The 17506-nt window shown below is 41.4% G+C and overlaps 1 protein-coding gene across 1 annotated transcript in view; it reads left to right on the forward strand.

Moving 5' to 3' along the window:
* The window catches only part of Wdr70 (WD repeat domain 70), a 226527-nt gene that overhangs the window by 173160 nt on the left and 35861 nt on the right, over positions 1-17506 (forward strand). Inside the window, exons 11-13 of the mRNA XM_032898807.1 lie at positions 7344-7443; positions 9426-9510; positions 10930-11068. Coding sequence (XP_032754698.1) covers positions 7344-7443; positions 9426-9510; positions 10930-11068 — 324 coding nt within the window. The remainder of the gene's footprint in view (positions 1-7343; positions 7444-9425; positions 9511-10929; positions 11069-17506) is intronic.

Below are 17506 nucleotides of genomic sequence, written 5' to 3' on the forward strand. Positions count from 1 at the left end.
GCCAGAGTTCACAGACAGCTGGGCAGAGAGTGGCTAAGTCGCCCAGCTGCCCGGGAAGCTTGGCGGCCAGGCTGAGGGAAGGAAGCATCGGCTCTCTTTGAAGGTCGGCTGCCAGTGAATCTCAGGCAGCTGGACATCAAAGGGGGCACCGACGGGCTTTCCCTCCTGTCTAGGCAGGTCATTCCATGGCACTGTGCTTCCGGCGTTGGCATGGCGGTTTTCAAGTTCCCCTTCAATTAAAGAGCTGAATCGGGAGCCACCGTTATGTTCGCATTTGTATTTGTGAGAAGTAGACAGCGTAAGTTCCCACCGCAAACTGAAAAGCAAGAGGAGAAATTACAATAAATACTATCACACAGTGGGATTGCCTTATTGTCAGCCTCTGTTTTCTGTTGTTTGCTAAGTTTTAAGTTATTTTAGAGATTTCCATATGATCGTGAATAAATGCTCAGCACTGCTTGCTTATGGGCCAAATTTACGTAGACCTACCAGTGGTCCTTTTATCAGTTTCTAGAAAGGGGTGCAGTGCTCACACTTGATTCTTACTGCGTTTCCCTACTTTCCATCTACCAGCTCTCCTGGGTGTTCCAAGAGAGAAAGAGCTAGTAAGGGACCAGAGCGGTGCTGCACCAACAACCCAATCCATGTTAGTTACAACTGAGTGTCAGGAGGGCATGTGTACCACCCGACCCAGGGCAGCTAGCTAGTCCCACCTTATTATGCATCCAGTTCTCTCCTTGGCAGCACCGCAGGCACTGACGAGGAGATGCAAAGGGTGAGCAGGTTTAATCGGCACCAGTGTGCAGCTCCCAATAAACCCCACCAGTAATAAACCCCACCAATTAGCTACCACTACCATCTTTATGTTCTGGCTCCCAAGAGAGGGGGAGGGAACAAGCCGCAGTGTGTGCTGTTCTTGATGTTAGTTTGTTGCCCCAGTTTGAACAAGAGACAGCTTGTTTCTGCTGTAGACTGATGAAGGTGTAACAGTGTAACAATGTGAAGTAATGCATTACATAGTTTGAAGGAAGAGCAGTTATTTCCTGTTACCAGTCTCTTGCTACACTGCTTATGCTAGGGCTGTAAGGTGACTGGCTCCACCGAGGGGATTAGGACTGTACTGTCCCATGCATACTCAAAGAAGGAAACCTGACATATTTTCAATTAGTAAAGCCTGGAGCCAGAGGCTCTGACAGTTTCTTACAGTGTGTGTATGGGTAAGTTGTCTTGCTGGCAAAAGGAGATAATTATGTGTAATTCCGAGAGGAAGAAATTAGCAAATGTGATGTTGCTGCCCCAAGAAGCAACATGTTAGATAAATGTAGCTTCTGTTATTATCATATTTTATTATTATTATTATTATTATTATTATTATTATTATTATTGTTATTGTCACCACAAGTATAACAAAATAAGAATATTTCTAAATTACAAGGGACACCTTCATTTGGCCTAATAGTGATCTAGTAAGCACAGGGCTTTTCCTTAAAGATTATATATTTTTTTTCTAATCCACAAATCAGCTAGATTGGGGCCAAATCTAGTTTGCCGTCTTTTTTTGTGGATGCTGTTTTGGGGAGTTTTGTTTTTTGGCACACATTTCTGTCCATTTGTCTGTGTACTATGTCTGTCTGTGCTACTGAGCAGATGTATGTCCTTATGACAGGGTCTGTAACGTTCTCAAAGTCTAAAATAGTTACTATTTGGTCCTTTCCAGAAAAATCCACGAAGCCTTGCTCAAGATGCATGTTTCCCACTTAAGAACCAGAGAGTATAGTTCAGTCCGTGCTGGTGTATGTGATCTGAAAAAGCAGTTCCATAGTCAAACTTAGGGGACCACTAAAGAGGCTGATTTATCCCAGGACGGTTACTTAAAAGACTCTGGTATTTAATATACTGACGTGTATTGGGAATCTTCAAGACAAGGCCATGGTATGCAAATAAACTCTAGTTTCCCAGGCTTACTTGGCTGTGGCCCTCCAATACGATGATATTACACACAGCATTCTCTGGGAAACCCTGTTCTTGGACTGTCTCTGGAAGGATGTTCTTAAATCATTCCTCCTAGTGATTTAAGTGATATCTCATTTGGAGACCTTTAGAAGTTCTGTAAGTCTGTAGTGGTTACTCCATTTTTTTCTGATCAAAATTGTGTTTGCTTAAAATCAGACGCTTAAACATACATGTCAGATATTTAAATATTATAATCAGACATTATCCCCAACTTAAATGGTTCTGTATGATATCTCAAGGCTATGAGCCATAGTCTCAAAGTCTAAGAAAAAACAAGCTGTTTCACTTCATGCCTTCTTGAAAATTTAAAAGTACAAACTCTTTGTGAGTTTTTTTTTCCCCAACCACATTTCAAAAGCATAAATCTGGAGTACCTAACTGGTATACCAACTGATCTCAGCTAGGGTTTATAAGAGAGGAGATTAATGGGAAGGTAACTTTTGCCCTAGCCATAAGGGGCTTGTTTTATAGACTAAAGTAAACACCTTGAATTTCAAGTTGCAAGCACACGGGGAGCCAAGAGATTCCAGAGCACTGGCGTCACATTCTGCCTGTGACTCACAGATCTCAGTGGCTGAGCTATCTCCCGTAGCTCCAGCTTCCAGCTGGCCACCAGATAGAGCCCTAGGTAGTCATGCACTGCAGTCACGTGGTCTGAGATGACCGAACAGGCACATAGTTGCGACATAGCTTGTTTGTGAATGAAAGCTGGACTGTCCCTTTGCCAAACACAGATAAATGCTAAATCGTGCTGGTTTCTGTGGGGGCGTGGTGGTTACAGCAGTGTTCCTCAACTGAGAGTGAGGACCCTACAGGGAAGTACAGTCCTGCTCATAAATACGTCCTTCTTCTCTATGCGAGAGCTCCTCACCAGTGGCTCAAGGCCAGTACTTAGGCATTCTGTCACAGCCCAAACCTGATCAGTGATAGACTTAAAGCTAGTAAATGCTGCATAAAGAGTAGTGGCTGTACATGTGTTCCCCTCTCCCATCTGGTTCAGCGTTTCAAGGAAACTTCACGTCTTACCTTTAGTTCTTTGCTGTATGTGCAAAGGATTCTCAGTAAATGTTATTGCATTGGAAATGTGGATCCTAAGTTTTTCATTATTTCAGTTTACAGTTTAAGGGAGGCTTTATAAATGGACTGTTAGGTGTCCTTCATTGTTGGGTACAGTCATTTGATGGACAGCACATAGCATTTATCCTCATGCTTCAACAGCAGTCACTTAACCCCTGTGTCCTCTCTGCAGCACCATCAATGCCTTCTGTCTTTAAATCATTTCTTTAAAAGAAAGGAAAGAAAAAGGCAGTCGTGAATGGGAAGAGGAAATGTGTGATCTCTAATTTTCATTCTCAATTTGATTGATTAAGAAATTAATTAATTAATGAGGCACATTTTGGAGTGTCTTAGAGGGATGGCCTTTCCAGATATGATGAACAGAGTGACAGAGACAGAATGTGAGCATAAGACTGAATGGAAGGGTTAAAAGGAATAAAACCATTGCCCTGTCTTTTATGGTCATCCTCCTTAGATGTGAGGAAGCTCCTAGTGCCTCACCTGTGAACTGCTCCTGCTGCCAGGAGATTCCTTGCCATGATGGGCTGTACTCTTAAATCATGAGCCAAGACAAATCCTCCCTCGCCTAAGTTGCTTCTTGTTAGACATTTGATCACAACAATAGGTAGGAATAAAAAGAGAAGGGAAAATAGACAGAAAAAGCATCATGGTATTGAACATACCTTTATTTGAAGAACTCAGAAACTTGAACAACTGTCAGGTTGTTTCCATGCTCAAAAGTTCATGTGCTTAAAATTTCTTTTGCTCTGTGAAAGTAAGTACCATGATGCTAGCTAACATATTGTAGTCTAAGAGTCTCATTGGGGTTGCCAGAGTTCACATGTATTGCCTGGGAAAGAAATAATTGGCCTCTGACTTACTTGAAATAAAAGGCAAAAATATGGGGAAAAGTTTTATCTAAAGAAAAGCACTGTGAGGTGAATCCTTCCATGCCTTTGAATGAGCTGCCTCCATGCAGTCTCTTCTCTCACTTTTTAATCATCCGTATTGCATCGTGTTTACCTGATGTCAAAGAATGTATAAAAGAAGTGGCTATGCTCATTGGAAAAAACTACCAAGTCTAGAGACAATAGTTACCTGAAGCTAACCGTGGCCAGAGTTTGCAAACAGTGCTAGAGTGAATTCTTACTTTCATAGGTAGGCACAAAACAGGCAGAAGAATGCCATGGTTATTTAAAGTAGGAAGAATAGTGAAGTAGAGTTAAGTTGAACTGAAGGGAAACAGGACTAGTTTATGATGAATATTGTTTGGCCAAACGTTGACTTCTTAGAAAATTGTATGGCGCCATACAGTATTTGTCTGGGACAGCATGGCTGGTTTCTTCCAGGCTGAGTATGGGACCTGTGGTTAGCTAGAGGTTAAATCAGAGCTACATGGTTTAGGATGGCTACTCATCTTGACCCTTTACCCACATGCCTCTTTTTTTAAAAAACCGGTTATTTTATTTATTTACATTTCAAATGTTATCCCCCTTCCCAGTTTCCCCTCTGCAAACCTCCAATCCCCAAACCCCTTCCTCCTGATTCTAAGGGGAGCTCCCCCATCTACTCACCCACTCCTGCCTAACCACCTAGCATTTCCCTATGCTGGGACATCGAGTCTCCGTTGGACCAAGGGGCTCCCCTCCTATTGATGCCCAATAAGGACATCCTCTGCTACATAAGTAGCTGGAGCCATGGGCCCCTCCATGTGTACTCTTTGTTTGGTGGTTTAGTCCTGGGAGCTCTGGGGGCTCTGGTTGGTTGATATTGTTGTTCTTCCTATGGGGATGCAAACCCCTTCAGCTTCTTCAGTCCTTTCTCTAACTCTTCCATTGTGGTCCCTGTGCTCAGTCTGATCGTTGGCTTTGTATCCAACATCTGTATTGGTCAGGCTCTCGCAGAGCCTCTCAGGGGACAGCCATACCAGGCTCCTGTCAGCAAGTGCTTCTTGGCATCAGCAATAGTGTCTGGGTTTGGTGTGTGTATATGGGATGGATCCCCAGGTGAGGCAGTCTCTGGATGGCCTTTCCTTCAGTCTCTGCTCCACTCTTGTCCTTGCATTTCCTTTAGACAGGAACAATTCTGTGTTAATCTTTTTGAGATGGGTGGGTGGCCCCATCCCCCAACCTAGGGGCTGTGCCCAACCTCTGGATATGGTCACTACAGGTTCTCTCTCCCCTTTGTTGGGTATTTCAGCTAATGTCATCCTCCCAAGAGGTCCTGGGAGCCTCTTGCTTTCCTGGCATCTGGGAGTTTCTAGTGGCTACTCGCAGTTCCCCATCCCCCACTGCTGCACACCTCTGTTCAATTTCCTGACCCTCTGTACTCCTCCCCACCTGTCTCCTCCCATACCTGATCCTGCCCCCTTTCCCCTCCTCCTCCCTCTACCTCCCATGATTATTTTGTTCTCCCTTCTCAATAGGACTGAAGCATCCACACTTTGCTCTTCCTTCCACATGCCTCTTGATGTTAAAGCAGTTGTTTTCAACCTTCCTAATGCTGCACCTCTTAGTTCAGTTCTTCATGTTGCTGTGGCCCCCAACCATAAAACTATTTTCATTGCTACTTCAAAACTTTAATTATGTTACTATTCTGAATCATGATATAAATATCTGATGTACAAGATATCTGATATATAGCCCTTGTGAAAGGATCATTCAACCCAAAGGGGTCGAAACCCACAGGTTGAGAACCAACCATTGTTTTAAGGGGCTTCACTGAGGGCATATCTCTGATCAGCTAGGAAGGTAATGCATGTTTTTTCACCCATGACTGAGTTCCAAAGCAGCAAGGCAGTGCATGCTCTTATTAACCTCTGCTTTTCTTGCTCCCTAATGTCTGTGTGTATTAGGGTTCTTTGGGAAGCAGGTGCCAGGGCAGGGTTAGACAGTTGAGAAATCTATTTCCAAAATGGGAAAGGAAATGAAGGAAAAACTGGGAAGGGAGCCAGTCGAGGCTGATGGTCTTCACGTACAGAGGGTGACTCAGGCCCTTAGGAAAGAAAGAAGGAAGGAGTGAAATGTGGAGGTCCCAACCCGAGACTAACACAAAGAACTGTTTATCTAGTCCTTCCTCCCAGCTCCCTTGACTAAGCATCTCCCAAAGCCAGAATCAAGATACGCCATGACCCCTGCCAGTAGCTGCTAGCCAACAGCTCGTTTAGTTTCTCCATTATTAGACCCAACACTTCTCAGCCGAGAAATACTGAGATTTAATCCTACCTGTTGATTTAGCAGCCAGGATAGGAGAGAGGCAGGGGCCTCTAATCATATTAGCTGTCTTACTGGGGAAGTAGGTAACATTTGCAGCATCTTCTGGGATGCAAAGCGTTTTTTATCTTCCTAGACATGAGTCTTTAAGCAAAGAGCTCCTAGAGTTTGGGGGCAGGGTATCTACAGAACCAACTTTCTCCAAGACAGCTAGCCAAATATCCAGTTATGTGTCAGGGTCCCAGATTTTCCCAGCTAGAGCCCTGACCAGAGGACAGCATGTCACCTTTAGAGCTCTGTAAATATGTGCACTGCTCAGTGCTCACTCTGCTGGTGCAGAGTTTGAAAGTTGCAGAAGCAGTCCTGTGGTTTCCTCTCTCACTCTACCTGTCTTTCCAGAGTGTCAGTGAAACCCAACAGTAACCAACCTGTAGTGTTGTCTTGTAGACAGGGTTTCTTCCCATTGCTTTGCATGTATGAGGACAGTCATTCCTTGATGCCACCATGACTGAGACGTTCAGAAGTTGATATGTTTAAGACTCTGTCAACAGCACTGTAGATATGGTGCCTAGGATATGCTAAGCATTATGTGAGATGCCACCATCACCACTATCTACCATAAATAGGCACATTAGCTAGTCCAAGGGCACAACTGTGTGTACCATGTCTGGAAAATACTAAGAATAAAATGAGCATTTTGTATTAAATAAATAATATGGTTATTTGATATTTTATTTAAATATCTCTCAGATAATGTGGGGGAATGATCTCAATAGCTTCAAAAGCATAATACAAAAATAGTTGTTATTTTATGTTACTTGAACCTTTTAAAAACAAATATTGCCTCCTGCTAGGACTTATCTCTTCTTTGTTAAAGCAAGTAAAATTTGTTAAAGCCTTTTGGTTTTTTTTTTAAAGGAACAAAACTATAATCAGGTGAAATTAGTATTTTACCTAAGATGTATATGATTTCCTGAATGATAAAATGAAATGCTCTTTGCACAGAGTTATTCTCAGCTGAATATAAAAAGATGGTAACATTTTGCTTGTGTTTACTCACAGGTTCACCCTAAATTCCACTATAAACAGGCTCATGCACCTGGTACAGACACGTCCTGTGTGGCTTTTTCCTATGATGGTAATGTCCTTGCCTCTCGTGGAGGTAGGTAAACAGTTCTTTCTATGTGTTCCTATATGTAAGAGAATTTTAACTCTTGACAGATGTCACACTAATGTCCCAAGTCTTAGTGGGACTGTGATTTTGTTATTGTACCTGTTTATTATTATTATTATTATCATCATCATTACTACTACTACTACTACTACTACTACTACTACTACTACTACTACTACTACTACTACTACTATTAAAATGTGTTTTCAACTTGGCAACAATGTCTGTGTCAAAAGTTACTGATTGGACTTGCAAGATGGCCTCAGCACTTAGAGTGCCTGCTGTCAAGCCTATCAACCCACGCTCATTCAGTTCTTAGAGCTCCTGTGATGGCAGGAGAGGACCACTCCACAAAGTTGTCCTTTGACTTCTACGTGCAAGCTTAAGCATGTTCTTGTACATACATGCAATAAATAAGTGCTTAATGCATAAAGAAACAAATAAAAAATTACCAATAGATTTTATAAATTAGATGTTTTTCCTATTTAGGTTTTTATTTTAGCATCAAATTTAATAGGAATTTGGTCTTTGTGGCTGGCTTTTGCTTCTGTCTTTGAAATTTTGTAAATGATCATCCACACATTTTTATTCTCTGTGTATACATTCTTGGCAAATACTCCACCACTGAGTCACATCTAAACTGTGATTTCTTTGAGTCAGGGTCTTTACAAGTACTCAGGTGGGAAGTGAATAAGTTGGCCTCGAACTCTTAATTCCCATTTCCTTCACATGCTGGTTGTTGCACAAATGTTATGTCCACATGCCCAGACATATTCCTTTGTTCTCTCCTACTCTATCATTCTACTCAGATCCTGTTTGTTGACCATTGGCGTGTGCCCCTCTTCTGAGTTTAAACACTGATACAGTTTTGTATTGCAGGGCTGAGTTTCTGCTATGTTTTATTCTATATTATTGTATTGTCAGCTTATATATACTGACCTGGTTGCATGTTGGTTGTTCTGGTTTGTTTGCTATATCCACCTCACAAGGGTAAGAGTTAATAGAAGGGGATGAATAACAACTGGGGCAGCCTGTGATGATACGGTATAGGGCCTGGCGGAGGATCTTTCTGTGAACTCACTTGTTACAATATGGTAACATTCCCAAAGTGAAGTTTATGAAGTTCTTAGAGTACAAATTGTGAGTTCAACAAGTAATGGATTAGTCCCTGCACAAAGTCAGGTTTCAGAGGAAGAGTCCCTGGGGACAGAAGGGGTTTTATTAACACTCCGCTCTCAATCACAGCTGATCCTGGTTCCTTATTGGACCCAAAGGACTGAGGCCAGACTTAGGCCATGGGCACTGGGGACAAAGGACAGCAAAGACATTACTTGAGCTTGGCTCTTGTTCTAGTCAGGGGTTTGTGAGTAGCTCTATAGAAATATAAAAACACTATGCTTAAAAGAATGTTCATCACTCTCTAAGTATCGTGGAAAGTTGTACTTTCCCAGCAAAATGAAGAATAAAAGCCACAAGTAGGAATACCTTGGCCTAATTATTAGTGTTGATGGAGCGTTCTACCCACATACTAATGGGAAAAATCATCCGCTGTGAGCTGAACTATTTTCAGTCTTGCTGGTTCTTAAATTAAGGCCTCCCAAGAAAGCAGGCTATACTCAGCATAGCACAGGGGGCTGCCATCTGCTGCAGTGCAGTGCTTTGGTGCACATTCTCTAGAGTGGCCGGCAGATGCTGATCAATCCAGAAAGTCATTGCTGGGAGGATAACGTACCGTCATTTAATTTTATACTACCTTTGCAACTGTTACTGTATTTTCAAACTCCCTAAACAGTAAAAGGGGAAATGTGCTTAGGTGCATGGGTTTCTCCCTCCTTCCCCTCTATCCGCTTTTCTCTACTTCTCTCCAGCACCCCCTTCTTTATAGTTATGTAATATTGGGCAAACCTCAAGCTGCATGAGATCTTTCGTACGAAACTGACTTGTCTTTTTACTCATTTATTCCCAATTAGGTGATGATACATTAAAATTATGGGATGTCCGGCAATTTAATAAGCCGTTATTTTCAGCCTCAGACCTTCCTACCTTGTTCCCAATGTAAGTCATATTCTTTTCAATGTGTGTGTGTGTGTGTGTGTGTGTGTGAATGTTTTGCCTGTATTTATGCCTGTGTAGCACATGTGTGTGTGTCTGGGACCTTAGGAGGCCAGGGGAGGGCATTAGTTCCCCTGGGACTGGAGTTACAGATGCTTGTGAGCTATCCTCTGAGTACTGAGAATTGAACTTAGGTCCTTTGGAAGAGCAGCTTGTGCTTTTAAACATTGAATTATCTCTCCAGCCCCACACGTAGCACATTTGTTATTTAGATAGCAAAGGAGAATGGAAAAGAAATTGCTTTAATGTTACCTTGCATCAAGTATTTTAAATTTTCTAGGGAAGGGACTTGAGAAGTGTTGGTTTTTTTTTTTTTAATTTTGCATATTTGTTTTGGAGACAGATGATGTCTATTCATGATTTTGGTGTATATTTGTTAAGTGTGCACAGAAGTCCTTTTGTCATTCACACTGTCTTGTCTGGAATGGCCAAACGCTAATATCTCCAGTCTACTAAGTTTGGCAACTGAAGCTTTCAAAGATTATTCTGAGGCAGCTGAGGTGGGATTTAACCTCTAAGTCCTATAATTGGTGCCTAGGAAACGGTTTCTATTTTGGAAGAAGCAAAACTTTACATCTGTGTTAAATAATGACCAACAGGGAGGGTAGTGAAGGTAATAGAACATCAAATAAGAGACACTTGTGGTGGTAGCACGCCCACTCCGGCCCAGCCACCGCCTGTGGCATCGTCGACTAATAACAAACCCAGCAACAAACCTCAACATAGCACAGACACGAGAGGGTCACACCTGCTAAAACAGTACATACTGCATCTTTGAATAAAATGTAGATTGTTCACAATTAAGTGGCCACAGCCCCTAAAATGAAACCCGTGGCATCAAAGACTACAGCTTGTTCCCCGAAGTGCAGTTTTCTTCTGTCACCATGCTTGGCTTGATATCACTGACTTTTGGAAGGTGATAGTGGTGATGGCAGTACAGGTAGTTCAGGAGTGGCCAGGACTTTATCAGATATGTCTGTCTGTCTGTGGGTACTCTGGATTGAGTGTTTCTCACCCTCTTTTTACATTAAAACATGTCATAATGTGGAAGTTGAGAGCAAAGATTCTGCAGTCAGACCACTTACATTTGCGTCCTAGAAGTTTCATCCTGTGTGCTACTGGGCGAGGCTTATTTAACCTCTCTGTCTTCGCTTCCTCATTCGTACAGTGAGGAGAACACCTACCGCATAGCATTACTGTGATGATCAAGCCAGTTGTTTAAAATGCTGGTGTCTAAGTCGGATTAGGCATTAGCTCTTTGGTGGGGATGTTTGTGTGTTTTAATTTACTATCATCACTGCACTGCACTGCACTGCTGTGTTAGAGCCATGAGTTTATACTTACCAGCTCTTCTGTGTGTAGGACCGACTGCTGCTTCAGTCCTGACGATAAGCTCATAGTTACCGGTACCTCTGTTCAAAGGGGGTGTGGCAGTGGCAAACTTGTCTTCTTTGAGCGCAGGACTTTCCAAAGGGTGTATGAAATCCACATCACAGATGCGGTACGTATCTTCTGTTTTCTTCCTGGTCTTGAGAATGAGGTGAAGTTTGCATCTGATGTTTGTTTTGTTTTGTTTTCAATAGAACATAAATTCTGGCTTTACAGTCTAATGGTAGGTGGTTTTTTTTTTCCCTCTCCATAAGACTTTTTAGGACCTTGTAGACCGACTGATCTACACCATCCCTTCCCCCAACCCAGTGCTTTCCACCGGCTCAGACTTTAGTACAGAAGGATGAGATTGGTGGTTATGCAGTACGTGGGAAGAGCAGCTCACATCTTGTGTATTTCTGAGCAATTGAGAAAGCTTATGAACCGACAGAAGGAAGTTCATCTTTAAAACTTTGAAAGGACCCTGCATGTGAAGGTCATAGCAATAAAGGAGGGCTTACCTTCCAGTGAACTTAATAGCTTTGAGTATTTGGATGTTTAAAACATTTATATTTAAGTCTGACACGGTTTTTAAAAAGACCCAGAACCTCTGGTGTTCTATGCATACTTCTATGAACATTAAATATTAGCGTTCATTCATTCTCATTCATTTACACATGTGCATCCTGAGACTGGAGCCACTGGGAATGCAGTAGTGATGACGGTTCCAAGAAGAAATGTACATTCTTGGAAGGTGTATTTGATGTATTTGGTGTATTTTCTGCGTGTGAAACAGGGCAGTAATGCTGTGTCCCTTTCTTTGGCATAGTGCTCTTCTGTTGCCGTCTCCAGTTGTTTCACTCTCTGACAACAGTTGAGACACACACACTTAGTGACTCCAACAGTAGAGCAACCGTGCTGATAGCAGCAGCACAAAGCTCCTGTCCCTAACGTCCAGTATTACTGTCGAGTTGTAGTGTGGAGGCCACGGTAGGCTTTGGATGTTACAAGTAAGGCCACAGAGTGGTAGAAGCAGAGGCAGACTCTGCATGTGCATTCAGGTTTCATGAAGTCCATGTGCTGCCGAAGCGAGCACTCATGAAGCCTGATAGCATGACATAATTTGAACTTTGCTAGTGCTTGTGATACAGTCTTGGTGGTTCATCTGAGAGCCAACAAAAACCACTAGGATCAAAGAGAAAAAATTGATTCCATCAACTTTAATCTCAAAAAGCAAACTTAAGCATCCGTGTACGAAATCTTATAAAATCTTAAAAATGTAAAATTGTTATAGTTGAGTATTTCTGATGTGGTCAACTTAAATGATCGTACATTTTAAAATATTTGTGGTGTGGTGTTTTCCAGTTGTAAGTGAGTTTAACTATAAGTAAATTAAGGAAATGCAGGTAGGCCTGCACGTTAGCCATGCTGGAAGAACAGACTGTCCTACCGTGTTCTCGCTGCCGCCTTTCTCCCTGTGGGACTCTCTTCACTTCATGTTATATGCTTCTTTGTTCTTTGTGTCTTCGACCAGGTTATGAATCACATGCGTGTGGAAACATTGTATTCCTCACTGCGGAATCCTTGGGGTCTGCTGCATAGATAACTTTTGAAAAGTACAGTAATGCGTAATGTAAAACAAAGTTGTATCTTTGAGGGGTAAGACAGGACAAAGGTGTTTAAAATTAGGAATAGTGAGTTGAACTCGAATATCATAATAAATTATTTTATTTTGTGGCCTTTTTTTTTAAAACAAGGAATGACATATTTGGACCTGAGTTTTAGAGTTGTTTACTTGTTTACTCTTGTTGAAACGAAAGGGTTAGATTTATAAGATTGGTGAACATTTGTATATGAAATGGTTTTCTTCACAATTTATTTAATTTTCTTTTATGTGCATTGGTGTGAGGGTATCCAATTGCCTGGAACTGGAGTTGTGACAGTTGTGATCTGCCATATTGGTGCTGGGAATTGAACCTGGGTCCTCTGGAAGAGCAGCCAGTGCTGTTAACTACCAAGCTATCTCTCCCTCCAGCCCCTGAAATAAGGTTTCTTATTTCGAACCTTAGTGGGTGTTCTCTGAGATAATAATTTATCTTGGAACTAGGGATGTAGCTCAGTTAGTAGTGTGCCTATGTAGATGCATGGGTCGTTGGGATCAGTACCCAGAACTGAATGGTATAAACTGGATGTGGTAGTGAATGCCTGTGATTCCAGCACTTAAGTTTTAGGTGAAGGCAGAAGTCCAGGAGTTCAAGGACATCCTCAGCAGTACATGGAGTTTGAGGTCAGTCTGGCCTCTATGAAACCTTGCTGCCAAAACAAATCTATGTATTTACCTATATATCTGCACTTTTAGGAAAGACACTGAACACTATTGTTGATCTGAAAATTTAAGTTTTTATCATGTTTTGTATATAGGTTCTTACTACAGATAAATTAATTTAGCACATAAGAAAAAGTACATAGGTTTGGAAGAATCATTTATAACTCATAGTGAAATGTTGGTTCCTTATGGATTTGATAGGATATTGAAATGATTACCCTTAAGCAATAGCATACAAGAGGAGTGAGCAGATCAAGAGACATTAACAAGGAAAAGGTTCCCTAAGTAAAATATATATTACGATGAGTTACGCTGGAAGAACTAAGAAGCAGTTTTTCAGAACCATTTGAATAGACAGAGAGAACCACTGAGGCAAGGACAAATCCACACACTTAGAAAGGCCTTTGTTTGTCTGTTTGTGACCATTTTTATTGGATATTTTCTTTATTTACATTTCAAATGTTATCTCCTTTTTAAATCATTGATTAAGGTGTGTGTGTGTATTGTGTGTGTGTGGGATGTCATTAACACCAAACAGCTTAGTTATATATTTATATAGTAGAATGCTAGACTAAATGGGCTTTAAACTGTCCTGTGACTTGTTGCTTCAAGTTTTGCCTTCTTGGAATGTAAGAAACACATCCCTTGGAATAGATAATAGGGTGGGCACATTGCTAGAAGACCCAAGAGGGAGTAGGGACCACATCTTTTATTGTATGGTGGTTTTGTCATTAAAAACCCCAACAGTCATTATTCCTTTAGTAATTCCTTGATTGAGTAAGTGAGGAGCTTCTTGTTGAGTTTTGCTTTGCATAAAAGGCATGTGATGTCTTAGTGCTGCTGGTACTAGTCGTGAGTGCACAGGCAGTGGCTTTTAGTGTCTGCCCTAGGTGTGTCCATTCATCTTAGTGAAGCATGATTGCTTTCTTCCAGGGCCCTCTCCTAAAACAGACTAAGCTCTTAAGTAGGTCTAGTCTAGGACAGGAAGCTCAGCATACAGTGTGGACCCAAATATTTACGACCAAGAGATGTTGATCTGTGCAATTGAAATCTTACTGACTAGAGTGTGGCCTATAATCTTTGTCCAAAATTAGCCTTGTAAACTACAGCAGGTGCAGGCAAGCTTGATGGCTCAGTGGATAAGAGCACTTGTTATACAAGCGGTGACCTGAGTTCAATTCCTGGAACCCACATAAAGTGGCAGAGAGAAAATGGCATCCACAAGTCATTTCTTGACTTGTACATGCACTCCATGGTATATCATGTGTACATGCCCACTGCAACAATAATGATAAAATGAAACAAGTGTGTTTCATTTGAAACAATTAAGAAATCTTACTCTACTTCTGTTCTCTTCACGCCACAGTTGAGTGTTTTCCTTTCTGTGTTCAATGTGGACTCACTGTAGAGACTGGTAGCTCCTTCAGTAGGAGGTGGCACGTGTCTAGCTTTTATTGTTTTTACTCCATTCAACAGTGTCTGTGTACATTTACAATGCCTGTGCTGTTATTTTTGGATGCCTCCTTTGTGGTGCTATTGTGTGCTCCCCACCTCCCACCTCCATCCCCCTGTACACAGACAGTGTCCCAGCTCCATTCGTAGATTCTGTCTTTCCCCCACATGTTAAAAGGGCCGCAGCTATGCGTTCTCATGTTTGAGTCTTCTATTTAGTTCTGTTAGTCGGCGGGTCATTTCTGCCAGTGGCATTTGTCCACATTACTGTGGCTCTGTAGTGTCTTCAGGTCTGGAACTGTAATCCCTCCAGTTTTGTTTGTTTGTTTTTTCCCTCAGGATTGCTTTAACTAGCTAAGGGCTCTTTTGTGGTTTCATATAAATTTGGGACTTTTTTTCCATGAATAATGAGAAGGGAATCTTGGTTGGGATTGCATTGATTGTAGAGTGGCCATTTTCACAGTATAATTCTTCCATTCCATGAGTATGCGATGTCTTTCCATTGTCTAGTGTCTTTCCCTTTCTTTTCTAGAGCTTTAAAGTTTCCATCCCTTTGGTTAGGTCTATTCTTAGGTATCCCTACCTTGGGTAGTATTTAGAATGGGAGTGTGTGTGCCCATGATCCCCTTCTGTGTGTGCTTTTGTTGGTGTGTTGATTTTTCTAAGTCGATCCTGTATTTCCCACCTTCTTAAGATTACTGATAGTTCCTAGAAGTTTTCTGGTAGACTTTTTGGTATCTGTGATCTATAATGTGTCAGCTTCAAATAAGTGTAGTTTGACTTCCTTTCTGCTTGTGTTCCTCTAATTTACTTCTCTTGCTTTATTGCTCTAGCCAGTGCTTCAGGGGTAGTGGGACAGTGGACATTCCTGGTTTCCGGCTTACTTCAAGTCCTTGTTTAAGATGAGGTTGGCTGTAGGTTCTCATATATAACCTTTATTATGCTGAAGTCTGTTCCCTCTAGTTCTACTTTCTCTAGAACTTTTATCATGAAGGAATATTGGATTTTTGTCAAGGACCTTTCTGTATCTATTGAGATAATCATATGGTTTTTGGTCTTTGATTCCATTTATATAATTTATTACATTTATTGACTTACGTATGCTGAACCATCACTATATCTGAAAAATAAAGTCTACTTGGTCATGATATATAATCTTTTTGATGTATGCCTATATTCAGTTTTCAAATATTTTATTGAAGATTTTTGAATCTGTGTTCATTAGGGATATTGGCCGGGAATAGTAGGAGTTGCTGTATCTTTGCCTGTTCTTATAATTGAGTAATATTTCATAGTAGGAGTTCCTTCTGTTCCTTTTCTTTTCTAAGTTATTCAGAAAGTTTTCTCTCCCCTTGTTTTCTCTTTCCCTCCTTCCCTCTTTCTCTCCCTTTCTTTCCTTTCTTTCTGAATAGTTTAAGAAGGATTGGCTTCATTGAAAGTCTAGTAGAATTCTCTTATCAATCCATCTGGGCCTAGACTTTTTTTTTTTTTTTTTTTTTTTTTTGGAGCTGGGGACCCAACCCAGGGCCTGTGCGCTTCCTAGGCAAGCGCTCTACCACTGAGCTAAATCCCAACCCCTAGACTTTTTTTTAAAGTATTGTTTCAAACTCCTTGTTTGTTACCAGTCTGTTTAGGCCATTAATCTTTTCTTGGTTTAATTTGGGTGGTTTGAAAGAATCTGGAAATTTGTCCATTTCTTTTATACTTTCTAATGGAGCACAGACTTTAAAATATTTGAAGGAATGTTTTCTGACCACTAGAGAGAGCAGCTAACAAAGGCTTACCCTAGGTTTCATTTCCTTCTCTTCCGCCATTCTCCACAATGTCCCAAATGAGCTGAAACGTAGACCCTATAAGTCTAGTTACATATAGGCCCTATAGGTCTAGTTACATAGAGACCCTATAGGTCTAGTTACATATAGGCCCTATAGGTCTAGTTACACATAGGCCCTATAGGTCCAGTTACACAGAGACCCTATAGGTCCAGTTACATATAGGCCCTATAGGTCTAGTTACATAGAGACCCTATAGGTCTAGTCACATACAGGCCCTATAGGTCTAGTCACATATAGGCCCTATAGGTGTAGTCACATACGACCCTATAGGTCTAGTTACATATAGGCCCTATAGGTCTAGTCACATGTAGGCCCTATAGGTCTAGTCATATATAGGCCCTATAGGTGTAGTCACATATAGGCCCTGTAGGTCTAGTTACATATGCCCAGGGTATCTGAGTATTGAGTACCTTTGCTGGATTTGGAGGTTTGTGATGGTTTTTATACGGAGCTGAGTCTATGGTTTGAGGAAGGAGATGCTCTGAACCTGCCTTCCTGCAATTTTATTATTCATCTCAGCAAGGGGTTAAAGTGAAGTAAGTACATGGTTTCAGAAAGACCTTGAAGCTCTTCTGAAGAAGAGTTTTATTTATCGACTCATCTTGTTACTATCAGCTTTATCACTGTCCCTCATTTTCATGAACACTGGTTGGGTTATTTATAACTTTACTAGCATTGTTACATCAGAGTGCATCTGCTTAACCAAAAAGAAAGGAGAAAATTCTTACTGAGGGCCTATGAGTCTGATATTGGAGATTGTCCTCTGTGTCTACTGAGAAGAAAGTTAAGTAATTCTGTTTAATAAAACAAAAGAGAGATGGGCACAGTGGCACATAGCCCTGGGCAGGCTAAGGCAGGAGGATCCCTGTGAGTTGAGGTCAGCCTGGGCTGCATAGTTCCAGGGAAACCTGGAGGCAGAGTTAACCCTGTCTTAAAAACATTTTCAATAAGAATACTG

Source organism: Rattus rattus, chromosome 3 (assembly GCF_011064425.1).
Source record: "Rattus rattus isolate New Zealand chromosome 3, Rrattus_CSIRO_v1, whole genome shotgun sequence".
Lineage (NCBI taxonomy): Eukaryota > Metazoa > Chordata > Mammalia > Rodentia > Muridae > Rattus > Rattus rattus.